Source organism: Dermacentor albipictus, chromosome 4 (genome assembly GCF_038994185.2).
Source record: "Dermacentor albipictus isolate Rhodes 1998 colony chromosome 4, USDA_Dalb.pri_finalv2, whole genome shotgun sequence".
Taxonomy (NCBI): Eukaryota; Metazoa; Arthropoda; class Arachnida; order Ixodida; family Ixodidae; genus Dermacentor; species Dermacentor albipictus.
The window spans coordinates 5,659,594-5,671,858 of NC_091824.1; the positions used below are offsets into that span (position 1 = coordinate 5,659,594).

The 12,265-nt window shown below is 46.8% G+C and overlaps 1 protein-coding gene across 1 annotated transcript in view; it reads right to left on the reverse strand.

Annotated features, from left to right (window-relative positions):
* The window catches only part of LOC139059024 (collagen alpha-1(II) chain-like), a 1,291,347-nt gene that overhangs the window by 302,228 nt on the left and 976,854 nt on the right, over nt 1-12,265 (reverse strand). The window contains exon 28 of the mRNA XM_070536814.1: nt 9,134-9,331. Coding sequence (XP_070392915.1) covers nt 9,134-9,331 — 198 coding nt within the window. The remainder of the gene's footprint in view (nt 1-9,133; nt 9,332-12,265) is intronic.

The following is a 12,265-nucleotide window of genomic DNA, read 5'->3' on the forward strand; positions in this document are numbered from 1 at the left end:
ATAATTGTTTTTCCCATATATATCAAGACAATTTTATTCATGATTGCTTAGAAAATTTCTCTCCCCGTGAGCAAATATCTTTAGGACTTGTTGGCTGAGCCCTAAGTGCTGCTGTCGATGTCTTTCCGAACGCAAATTTTGCGCAATTATAGACAGTATCCTAGTGGGGATTGATGCATCTTTATGCAACCGCCATACGTACCGACTATGCAGAAAAGTAATCTTACCTGAGCATCGGCGACAATTGCCTACAAATAGCGGCATCTGATTTCGGGGAGAAAGGTAGTTTGTCGATATAAAAGGCTGTGCACAAACTGCAACATTCTAATGCTAGCAGTTGAAAACTTCCGGCATCATACAAGCAAGACAGAAGCAACCATAACTGGGTTTATATCCGTAATGTAAGCAAACTTAATACTGCAATCATCGGTTTGTTCGCCTTGGTTTTGTCGATAATTTCTTTCAATTCCAATGTTATATGAATGTCACTAAATCGTACGCATTTACTACTTAATAAGTGTGCAGAGAGTTTCTGTTCGTGCTAAGCTTCCTTTTATTAAAGAAAATTGCAGTGTACGCACTTGCCATACTAAAATTTCCAAGAGTGCTGCTACATTAACAAAACTGATCATAGAATTAAAATCGGTGGACCTCGAGCCACAATTAACATCGCGGTCTGTTTGACCGATGTACACCAATGGACAGGAAAGAGACATCCAGTACACTAACCTGTGCTGCAAGCACAAATATTGTACGGGCTTCTGGCCACAATAAAGCACCTTCCCAAGTAGGTCTATGCCCTTACGTGCGAACCGCAACTAATGCGCCTGATATGTGACCTCATCACAGAACACCAGGCTACTATTCAAAATGGAGTCAACCACACATCATATTGGTTTCAGTGTGCTCTTTATGTATCAGCTCAACAAGAGTAAATATTCACTTGTAACAAAAAGCGAGTCATGTGCTTCCCTCAAACCCAGCAGAAATAAATTAATCCTTCTTCAGACTAACTCGCCATAACACGAAAGTGAGGAGTTTATTTTAAGAAGCATTGGCGGCTTCATTGCACATTTACCAATACAGCTGTATTGAACGGTTCGCTAGAAGGGCGAAGCAATAACAACGATAGCATGCACGCGAGGCCTCTGCTGTTGCGCAGCGTAAGCCGCGCTCCGGAGGCTACCAGGTGTCATAAGTATGACCGAAGCGAGGGTAAGTGCGTACGAAGCAAGAATGCGTCATTACAGCTCCCGTGGTGCCACACTTCTGTGCCTTTTCACCTGTTCAAAGGTGACCGGCCACAGCGTCGCCTAGCGGTAACGATTTCCAGGGACTACCTCTGAAAAAGCGTCAAGAAGGCTGTTACCTGTAAACAGCGACTGAAAGAGACTGCAACACACTTCCACGTGCTGCCACATTTACTGTCGTTAAAGGGCAACTCCGGCGATTTTTTTACCATGTCAAGATAGTGGAATATTTAGGTTCCCGAGAGCCCCTGTCACGTGTCTGATGGCATAATTGTACCGCGAATTCGAAAATAATCCTAAATATGCAAACAAGCGCCAGAAAGAAAATGAAACTTGACCGAGCCGCCGAGCGAGTCTCTTCGTGTGACGTCACGAGTGTTGCCAGCGGCGAAGGCGCGCAAGGCATGCCAGTTTCGCCCGCTTGGCGAACGAAACCAGCGAAGAGCAGATGGTCAGCTGACCCGAGACCGTGGCGGACCTTCGGATGACAATTTTAGCTGCACAAGTTCTTCGGATATGTCAAATATTAACAGTTATGATTCTGACGAATTCAAGAGACACGAATCGCCGCTTACATTCGAGCCGCCACCACGAGTGTCAGCGCCCATGCGCTACATACCGTGCTGCAGCATAAGATCACGGGTAGCGCTAACCACTGCTTTCATACGTGCTGCTTGCTATTTTAGGTGTTTTGCCCCTTCTCAGGGAAGCGATTCGTATGCGCACTGTAAGATGTGGAGTGCGACTTTCCGCATTTGTATCCTGCAAGAACGCCACTGACAGTGCAAAGCATCGACCGGTGCATCGGCAGGTATATCCACCACCCGTCGTTCGCTTTAGATATGTAATGCTAGCCGCTCATCTTTGACTTAATTAATATCAGAATTTATGCCGATTTTGTGCATGTAAGCGCCGTTGCGTCACTCTGAATCACATTGATATGAGCGACCACAGACCTTCGCAAACAGCGAGCGGGAGACCGTAGTACGGGAGCGTTCTGATGGCTGCCTTGACATCATTCTTCGTATTCACTTCATGCACACAATATGTTCCGCAAAGCAGACACAGATGAGGACTTTGCGCGTATGATCGTTCATTTCGAGAACGCGTAGTTTCATCACGGAAAAGCCGGAATTGACACCGTTGGCAGCTGAACAAAGGGGTTGTTTAGGCTGCTGTGTCGGAGGGGCCTGCGCTTGCTACCCATTCGGGATACGATGCAAGCAGTGCACCTCGGAAGCTAAATAACCAGTCTGCATGACAATACGTGAAAATACACCCGCATTCGTGGTCGCATTTCATTTAGTGAAGTGCCAGTGAGTGAGGCTAGCAGATTTCTGCCGAAAACGGCAAAGTACCCATGTGGATACTGCTTCTTGTCGCCACTTCTCGCTTTTTGTATGTGCAATTTATGAAATAAGGAATGATTTATTTTAAATGTGTATGGTCCAAACTAAACTACACAAGGAGTTCACATCATCCTGATGACTTAATTAGCTTCAAGTCAGTGGCCCAGGTCATCTTGCCGTATAGACGCATGAACTAAGTGACGGTGACATAAGCTTAACTCGGCTGAACGCGATCGGCATCGGCTCAAACTGTGTGTGCAGATGGAGAGGGCTGAAGTTCGTGCAGCCAACAATGCAATACCACTTGCCTCCCATCGCTCGTCCGTTTACAGGGAACGCAGGTTTGCGCTACAGCAACTTCTTACGCCATGCAATAGCTCACGATTGTCGACTCCTCGGTGCTCTCATAGCCATCGTCTGCGCGATTCCGGCATGATCTGCACGGAACACTTCTGACGTCATACTTAATGTGGGCTGTAACTGAGGAACAGGTAACGTACCCCACCATCGAGGGGTGTTCGAGGCAATTATATAAATTCATTTGTGAAGTGTTTCTGCCACCCTTGAACCTGCTTTTTGAGACATGACAGAAATGTTGAAATGAACTTACCCAGTGAATTTCATCGACAGCCGTTCCCATCAAAAAATCACCGGAACTGCAATTTCAAGCAATTTTCTACGGAAACACCAAGTGCCACCGCAAGTGCCAACCACATATTCCAATCGCCACAAATATACATCGTCCAGACCACCATTCCTTTAATAAAGCAAAACTTTCTAATCGTTCTATGAATATTTTCCTGACAGTTAGCCACAAAACTGCAAAGTATCACCACATATGTGATTTGCATGATGGCGAATTTGTAGCGTATGTCAGTGTAATATGTGTAGAACGCGCGACGGTGCCGTCGCTGGGAGATGAAGGAAAGAAGTTGCCAAAGAGTACGCGCGGAGGTGAATCCCGTGCGAGGTGAAAGAAGACAACGTCGAAAAGCGTCAAGCACGACAACCCGAGGCGCAGGAACACAGAATAAAAGGAAAGTGATACGATCGGGATATCCACGGTTCTCCCACGCGCCAACGAGTTACCAGTCCGGAAGAGACTAATGGATGAGAGCAGAAGAAAAAGTTTCGCTGTGGCTTAGCTCAGCTAGCCCTGGATATGCAACGCGAAAGCTTGCTTTAGCCTGGTTAAGTATTGGTTTCACTTGGTTCGTCTAAAGCCTGCTTTATCTACGGCTGTGGTCCCGCCTCCGACGTTTTACGAGCAGTACGGTTCGCTCTTCCTCAGTCTCCGACGCTATCTTCGCGCGCTTGGCATTCCGGAACCTCTCCAGTGAAGCAGTTCACTGGCCGATATCCGCGGGCTGGTCAGGCGCCGCTTCACCACGACGTCTCAGAGCCACCCGCCCCCGCGCAACGCTCAGAGATGGCCCGGCCTCGCTCTCATCTATGGCCACGTTCTCACTGACTAGGCGAGCGGGGCGCTCCTTCTTGCAGGCGCGCGGCGAGTACTTGGTCATGCGGCGACCCAGCTGCGGAGAGCGCATGCGCGAATCCGGTTGCGAGTCACGTGATGCGTTGCGAAGGCAATGGATTAGCTGCGGTCAAATGAAGGACATACTGCTGGTGAACGCGAAGCTCGGCTCGACTAGGTTAGTAAAGCTTTCGCTTTAAAAGCGAGGCACACTGGCAGAACAGGGGCGGCTTGCGCGAACATTTAATAACGAAAATCATACTGCATATAAAAACGCGTTCCTAAATGTACCATACACAACGCCTAGTCCACACAAGAACACGTTCTTAAATTCATTATTATTTTCGTTAATGCATGTTCGTGCAAGCCGCCCCAGGAAGCGACGCAGTGCTAAGGTCGGCAACCAGAGCGGTAGGTAAAGACGGGCCGTCGGGTTCCGCACCCGAGCAACCAGTACTTCGCCCGACCGGTGCTTCCATCCAGCGGTTGCCGTGCGTCAATACTCCAGTAGCCCACGGCTACTACCTGAGCTCTTCGGACTCCTGTGCCCGAAGGCAGAGAGGGAGCAGTCGGTCTACAAGCCTGCCCTTTGTGCACAGGTGCCGGGCCAGAACGCCGCTTCCTTCTGGACGTGCCGCCAAGCCACCTGCATCCCCTTTGGAAGCCGAAGCTGCTTTACTCTGGTCAATGATTTATCACTTAGCCACAGTGGCACTTTTAGGGGGGACGAACGCCTCTTGCTGCGTCGCTTCGTCACCCCCTGTCAACGTCGAACTCTTGCCGCGTTGACCTATAGAACGCTTGTTCTCGCGTGGTGTCATTACTACACTTTGTGCGCTAGTACTATGGTATTTTGGGGTTAATATTACATTGAGGGTTAGTTCTGTATTACTTTGAGCTGGTTGCAATAAATGTTTTGTGGGCTGCTTAGACCAAGTGGCTCTGTCCTTGTATAGGTTCTCTGGGCTTTTGCCTCAGAGACCCGTTTCAAAAAATGAGGAGGACGCTTAAGCGTCGCCTTTAAGCGTGGAACACGATAGCATTCAGATCCCTGTCTGCTTCTCACGTTCCCGTCAACTGCACCTTACGTAATCGTAGTGTTTACGGGGAAACGCTAGGGGCGAAGGCTATGCACAAAGGCGAGCTTTCTGGTAAAAACGCGGCCTCATGCGTGGGCCACGGTGTATGGATCGATGGATATGTTATGAGCGTTGAATGTGGAACGGGGCGGTGGGTGTGGATACCAAGCTCTGGCTATTAAAATGCCCAATGTCCTACCTAAGTGCAAAAACAAAAAAAAGAAAAGAAAAAACCACGATGAATTCCCATATCCAATTATTCTGCCCTTATGTAAACTTTGTATTTGTAGGTCTCCATTTTTCGTCCTCTCCCTACTTTTCTCCCACCAATCTTCCAATCGCCTCTTACTAATCTCTACTACGGGCATGTTCACTATCCCCATGCTCAGCCTGAACCCAAGGGCTTTGAGGGGACCAGTGAATCCTCAATCGACCACTCGGGAAATATCTTCACATTCTAATAAAATATGTTCCATCTTTTCCCTAGGTTTACCGCAGCAAGCACATGCTTCTTCTTCCTTCTTATACTGTCACCCAGCTAGTGAAAGCTAAAATAGTTAACCAGCCACAGATTGGCAAGAAAGTCTGCTTTTAGCAATGGCTGATCCTTGGAGAGTCGGCGCAACCACTAACTTCCTCGTTCTTGCCCCAAGGAGCCAGTGCGATCACGTGTCAACTTATTTCCAACTTATTTCGACCCCAATTATTATTTCAAGACTAAAAACACCCGCAAATCAAAAACGGAAGCATGCGCAAAGCTTGCACAAAAGACTTGTGATTTCGTCGCCACCACTGAGCCCTCGAAAAACACGTCCATTCGCCACAAGATCTCACACTCGCACCCTACGATGCGGCGGGTATAAGCACCGTTTGGAGGTGTTACAAGGAACTGAGCACACCGGTTTCCGTGGCGCATCTATGTATGGTAGAAGCGCTGGAAAAGGGGTTTGCGCTCGAGTTGGTGCGTAAAACAATTATGTTTTCTCCTACATTCAAATTATAATCTGACGCTATCATGTCTGTAGGTTGTGTGTAAGTCGTGCGTTACGATTTTTCTGACACATTCTACTTTCAGAAATTCAATTATTCAGTAACTTCTTTGCGCTACACGGACGGCCTGCGTGGTTGGACGTGCGTGGTTCGGAATGACTTTTGTCGAAACGGTGGCCGATGCTGGACGCCGATGCCGAATTTCCAGCGACATGGGGCCCTTGGCGCTGTCTCGTTAACATTACCGCACTAAACTTGCACCACTTAGAGACCAGCTTTCAGTGAAGCCTACCAGCAAACAGTTTCTTGTTTGAAAACCAGGTTACGAACTCCCATTAGGCCAGCGCGCATCTCCTACTCTTTTGCTTTCTTTGCCCCTCTACGACATTACTAAAACACAGCACGCACTGCATTCAAATGGCAATTACAATAATCTCGCATTTTTAGGATCTTCAGCTTTTCTTCGGCTAAATCCGTTTGGTCACTTAGCTTTGCAGCATAGGCAATGCATTCGTTTTACGTTTTATTGAGATAGCAATTCTGTGGACATATAAGGTCTGTGTCCCTTCGCGCTGCAAACCAAGAATCCATACCTTCAACATCATTGGTTATCTCTCGGCTCAGCAGTCCAAGGACACTACCCTCATTTTCCCTCGGCATTCGGCACGTTAGCATTTGTGGGTTTGTCATAGCTACGAGAAAGCGTTGAGTGGTTTACATCCCCTTCCCTTTTTTCGACCTCGACAAACTTGAGATAAACCTGGCAAATTGATTTCGCCGATTGTTCTGTTATAGTAGGAGGCTACCCAGAGGCTTCAACATTGATTTGCATAGCTGATACGCATTAGACGTGTGGACGTATTTCGATTTGTCTGGTTTCATGCTACTTCAGTTATAACTTTATTTTTGCAATACGCTGTCGAGAAAAGAATATGTCTTTCAGAATAAAAAAAATCATCGCACGGTTCAAAAATGTGTGAAAAACTTGTCCTTGGTTTTTCGTAACCTTTCTATTTTACGTACCATGTTTCGTGCTCCACCGCATAATTGCCGTGTCTCGTGCTCGTCCCAATCTGTCCTAGGTAAGTGCATTCTTGACATTGCAACAGGATCTCGCGTTGTACACCGAGCTTGTGTGTGACCTTTTTTTTTTGATTTCGCTTGGCGGCCTACTAGTCTCTTATTTTCTTGGGTTGTGTTAGGTTTAGCGTGCATTGAGTGCACAACAACCTCAAGTGATTAAATTAATCTAGAGCCCCCCCGCCCTCCTTATGCGTGCTCCATATTCATATCATTATTTTGACATATAACACTGAAAAGTAAAAACAGTGTGTTTAGTATGTGCGTCGACGCTTGGTTGTTTGGGAAAGCCATACATATGCTGTTGCATGTATAAATTGAAGTCATAGCGCTGGATTGACAGGGACTTCAAAGACGACAGGACATGAATCCTGTCAATCCAGCGCTATGACTTCAATTGATGCAACGGACCAACTAGCCCCAAAATCTGTACTCCTAAGTTATTGTATGTATGTTATCATGAATGCACGAATGTAACAATGAGCAATGTTGACCCTACGATTTTTTCTTTTCTTTCTCATGTATAATTTACTTCACTTTTTCAGATCAAAAGAGAATAGCTAATGAACAGTAGTCGTTCCTCATGCTCTTTATTATCTGTCTGGTACTGAGGCCTTCGCAGTGCGAAGCAAGAAAATACAATAAAAGCACCTGGTGAAGCGCCAGGTGGTAAAAATTGAATCGTGTGATATTATCTTGACTCTGCCGTCCACTTGCATACAATATCCTTTTGAGTTCGTCGCGTTGGCAGTTGGCCTTCTGTGCGATGGTCTATATGAATTTTTGAAGTTGTCCACCCAGTCCTACAAACACGTGCAGATATTGTGTGGTATAGATTCTTTTGTTGAAAATGCATTCGAGCAATACATTATTTCTACTGTTTGTTTGTCCGTCGAACACTCTGCCAAGGAATACAACGTAACATAACATTATTTACACATAAAAGAGCGCATTGCTCATCCACGCGAATAAGCAGTCTCCTTCTGGATCCTCAGCTGCCACAAGGCACTTTTTATTCGCTTATTTTGTCTGCCTGCCAACTTCAATGCCTTCGTTATTAATTCCGCTATGACGTAACTCGAAGTAGAGATAAACGAGAAGTCGCTGTCGCCGATGGTGCCAGCAACAACGTGGCGCTGACTGACGACGGCGGTCTAGTTACACGATGGATGGGGTAGTGTGCAGAAGTGCGAAAGGAACCTAGGCGCAGCTGTACGCTTCTATGAGGCCTTCAAAGGACCTGGCATTGGGCGTCCTTGGTCATACCATGAAGCAACAAATAAATAATACAAAATAATGACACTGATCGATAAATAGATAATGAACAATAAATGAATAAATAATCTAAAGAGTGAACACTCTAGAGGTGGAATGTGAGCAAGTGACGCTAACCAAGCTCCGAAGTTCAATATCCTCCACTGTTAATGTCACTTTCGCGACTTTTATGTGATTTATCTACGGGAAAGTCCAGACATTCCATGCTGTTGACGTTTGCATTGCATTGCATTGATGTTTGCTGTTGCATTTTTATCTTAGCAGCGGTCGACCATGAGACGTCATCTTCAGGGCGAGATACTCTGACGGTCACCTATATATTTGCGAAGTCTGAGGCTGTGCTAAACTATGTCTTGCTTAGTTTCTAGTAACGACTGCTGTGTTGATTGCCTTCTGCTCCGATCATCTCCCAACTCTTCGTGAGCGTTGCTTGGCAGTGGCACTGATTAAAGTAACAAGCTCAGCCAACTGCCCGTGATATCAACTAGAATGTTGTTGCAATGTTCAGTGTGATAATGTATTTCTTTTTATAGTTGTTCCTCGAATGCTTCCTTTGCCTCCTCCCATGAAGTGATTCATAATTTTATTTTAGTCGTAGCATCCGTGTTCGTTTTTTGGAAGCAAAAAACTAACCCGGGCACCGTCATGACCCGGTGGTCCAGCCTCGCCACGCACACCCTGTGGCCCTGGAAGTCCAGCTCGGCCCCTCTCGCCAGGAAATCCTCTCTCTCCACGCTCGCCGTGGGGGCCAGATGGTCCCGGTGGCCCAGCTGTGCCCGGCTGGCCCTCCTTGCCATCTGGGCCAGGGCTGCCAGCGAGGCCCGGCAGACCCTGCGACCGGCGAAGGAACCACATTATGAAGATGCATGGGCTAAATTAGAAACCAAGGAAAACTATGCAGCGTGCCTCAGGGCACTGAACGTCGAAATCACAAAAATATATTATGCAGCAAAGTGAAGTGCTCTTACAAGGACGCGTAAGACAGTTGCGCATTCTTTATGTTATTTTGTTTATTTCAACACATCTGCACACAAAAAAGTGGCAAGGAAAACAAAGAAAATGCAATATCTTAGCAACTGAAGTCGCAGTTAAACGAGCAGCGAAGTACCTTTCCGCTGCATTTCTTCTGCGCTTGGCGCACAAGCAGAGCCATCTTGCGGCAAACATAGAAGACACCCTTCTCGTAAAGTACGGCGCTGCCCCGACAGGTCGCACGCCACTCGCCCGCTTCGCCACTTCGTCTCGTGTGAGCGCATTGGGGCCGTGCTGGGACCGGTGCGAGTATGCCCCAATACCCTTGAGTTTAATAAGTTATCTCGGTCTCCTCTTCCAACTTCCAGCGTGCGTCACTCGAACACTCGTGTTTAGGCGACGCGGCTCCTCTTTCCGCTCACAGCGCGATTCCTAGGTGCACCATCCGATGCGCGACGCCTCTGATGTGATCGCTGCGCCGTAGCGTGTCTGGTGCGAAAGCGTCCCCTGCGATGTGTGCCGTGCTGCTGGCGAGGAGTCGTGCGTCTTCGTGAGGCTCCGAAGCGATATAGAGGACGATCCCATCGAGGCGTCAGCCCCATGATCGCGTCCGCCTTCATGGCGCGTCATGGTCCGGCTGTCCGTGCCGATCACGTCGTTTGGCTCGCGTAGATCGTTTCTCCATCCAAGACACCAAGTTCTTGCTCAGGCGCACGTTTCGTTGCCGCGCTGAACGCTGCGTTGCTCGGCGCTCACCGTGTGATTGGTGGGTGCAAAGAGCATGCCGAGCGAATGCGTGGGTGGTGCGAATGTGGTGCGATAACGCTATCGCGTTCCACTCAGTAAGGCGAAGCTTAAGCGTCCTCGAATTTATTTATTTATTTATTTATTTATTTATTTATTTATTTATTTATTTATTTATTTATTTATTTATTATACCTCAAAGGTCCCTAAACGGGGCATTACATCAGGGGTGGGCACATGTTGAAAAACGCCGTGTCAGGTTAGGTAGTGTGACTATGGTCTTCGATGGCACCTTTGAAACGGGAAACGTCAGTGATGAGGCTGATATCTGCAGGAAGGGTATTCCAATCACGGGATGTGTGTAGAAAAGAAGATCGTTCATACGCAGTGGAATGGGCGCGTGGTAGATAGACAGCATTAGGATTCATGTGGCGGGAGAAGCGATGGGCTGGAATGATGGTTTCGTTACCTGTGGGCTGTGAATAACCCAACCTAAAAATCAGAGGAGATGAGCATTTTTCTGGCGGGAGGTGAGCGAGGGAAGCCACAACTAGATTTTAAGGCTGAAACACTTGTATCAAAGGAGTAGTCAAAAAGAAGAACCCGGCATCTCGGTTCTGAATCGATTCAATGGGGTTAATCATATCAACCTGATGGTTGTCATAAATAGCACAGGTATATTCTAGTTTAGTTTGGATTAAGGTTTCATATGCAAGTAGTTTGACTGAGACAGATGCTGAAGGCAAGTTACGGCTTATATAACCTAGTAATCTGTTGCAGGAATTAGTTAACTGATTGATATGATAGGTCCAAGATAAGTCACTCCATATATGCACTGCTAGGTATTTAAATGTTTCACACTGTGCCAAAGTGCAGTGTTAAGGGAGTAGGAAGATACTACATAATTAGGTCGTCGATGAAAACACACGTGAGAACACTTGTTAGCATTGATGGACATGCACAATTTGCTGCGCCACGCCTGGATTTGGAGGAGGTCTTCCTGAAGAGCGGAGCAGTCTAAATCATTTATTTGTCCGCGTAAAATGCAACTGCTCACGAAAAGACGTATGTTGCACGATAAGTGGAAGGTCATTAATATATATGAGAAAGAGGAGAGGCCCAAGGACAGAGCCTCGGGGTGCACCAGGTAGCACAGGTGATAGGATTGAGGAGATCGAGTTAGCGGAAACAAACTGAAGGCGATCGGTTAGAAATTTAGGGATCAATATAAAAATTTCTGGTTGAAGCTTAAGGCGCAAGAGTTTATGCAGGAGAAGAATATGTGAGACTTTTTCCAAGCGTTTTTCGAAATCCTGAAAGAGGGCGCCAGAGGGGATGTTGCGATTGAGATGAGAATGCAAATCGTGTAGGAACAGAGCAAGTTGTGTGTCGCAAGATTGAGCTTGCGAAATCCCTGTTCGTTCGGAAGAAGCAGACAGATGACAGGAAAGTGACAATGTGGGAATCTATAACGTGCTCCATCAGTTTCGAGCAAACACTGGCGATGGAAATGGACGGTTTCTGCTAGGATTTGTAGGGTCGTCTTTTTTTAAAGATGGGAGTTACTTTTTTAAATTTATTTCCTATCTTGCAGTCAGTAGCGACTGATCCAGTTGTGAGAGACAAATATTAGTGTTAGAAAAAGACTGGTGATGGGCTTAGTGCTTTTTAATACCTGGGAATTAATGCCGTTAGTACCACACAAGGACATTTTTTTAGGTTCTCGATGATTTTAATAAGTCTGTTCACATTAAAAGTAATGTTTGCCAAAGAGGGATAAGTAGATAAGCAAAGAGGGATAAGTAGAATACGGGAAGAATTTCAGGGTAGTCATTAGGAAAAGCCGTACAGAATGCTGCGTTCAAAGCGAGAGCGACTTCGGTTGAGGGAACTGGGGAGCCGGAGAGAGCAGGGGAGAACTGGGGAGAGCAGGGAGAAAAGTAGTGTTGGACCACTGGGGATAAAATACATCGCGTGAGAAGTTTTGGGTTATTGTGCAACGTAGAGCGCAACGTGGTCGAAAAAAGCCACGTTTGGCCTCTGCGACCT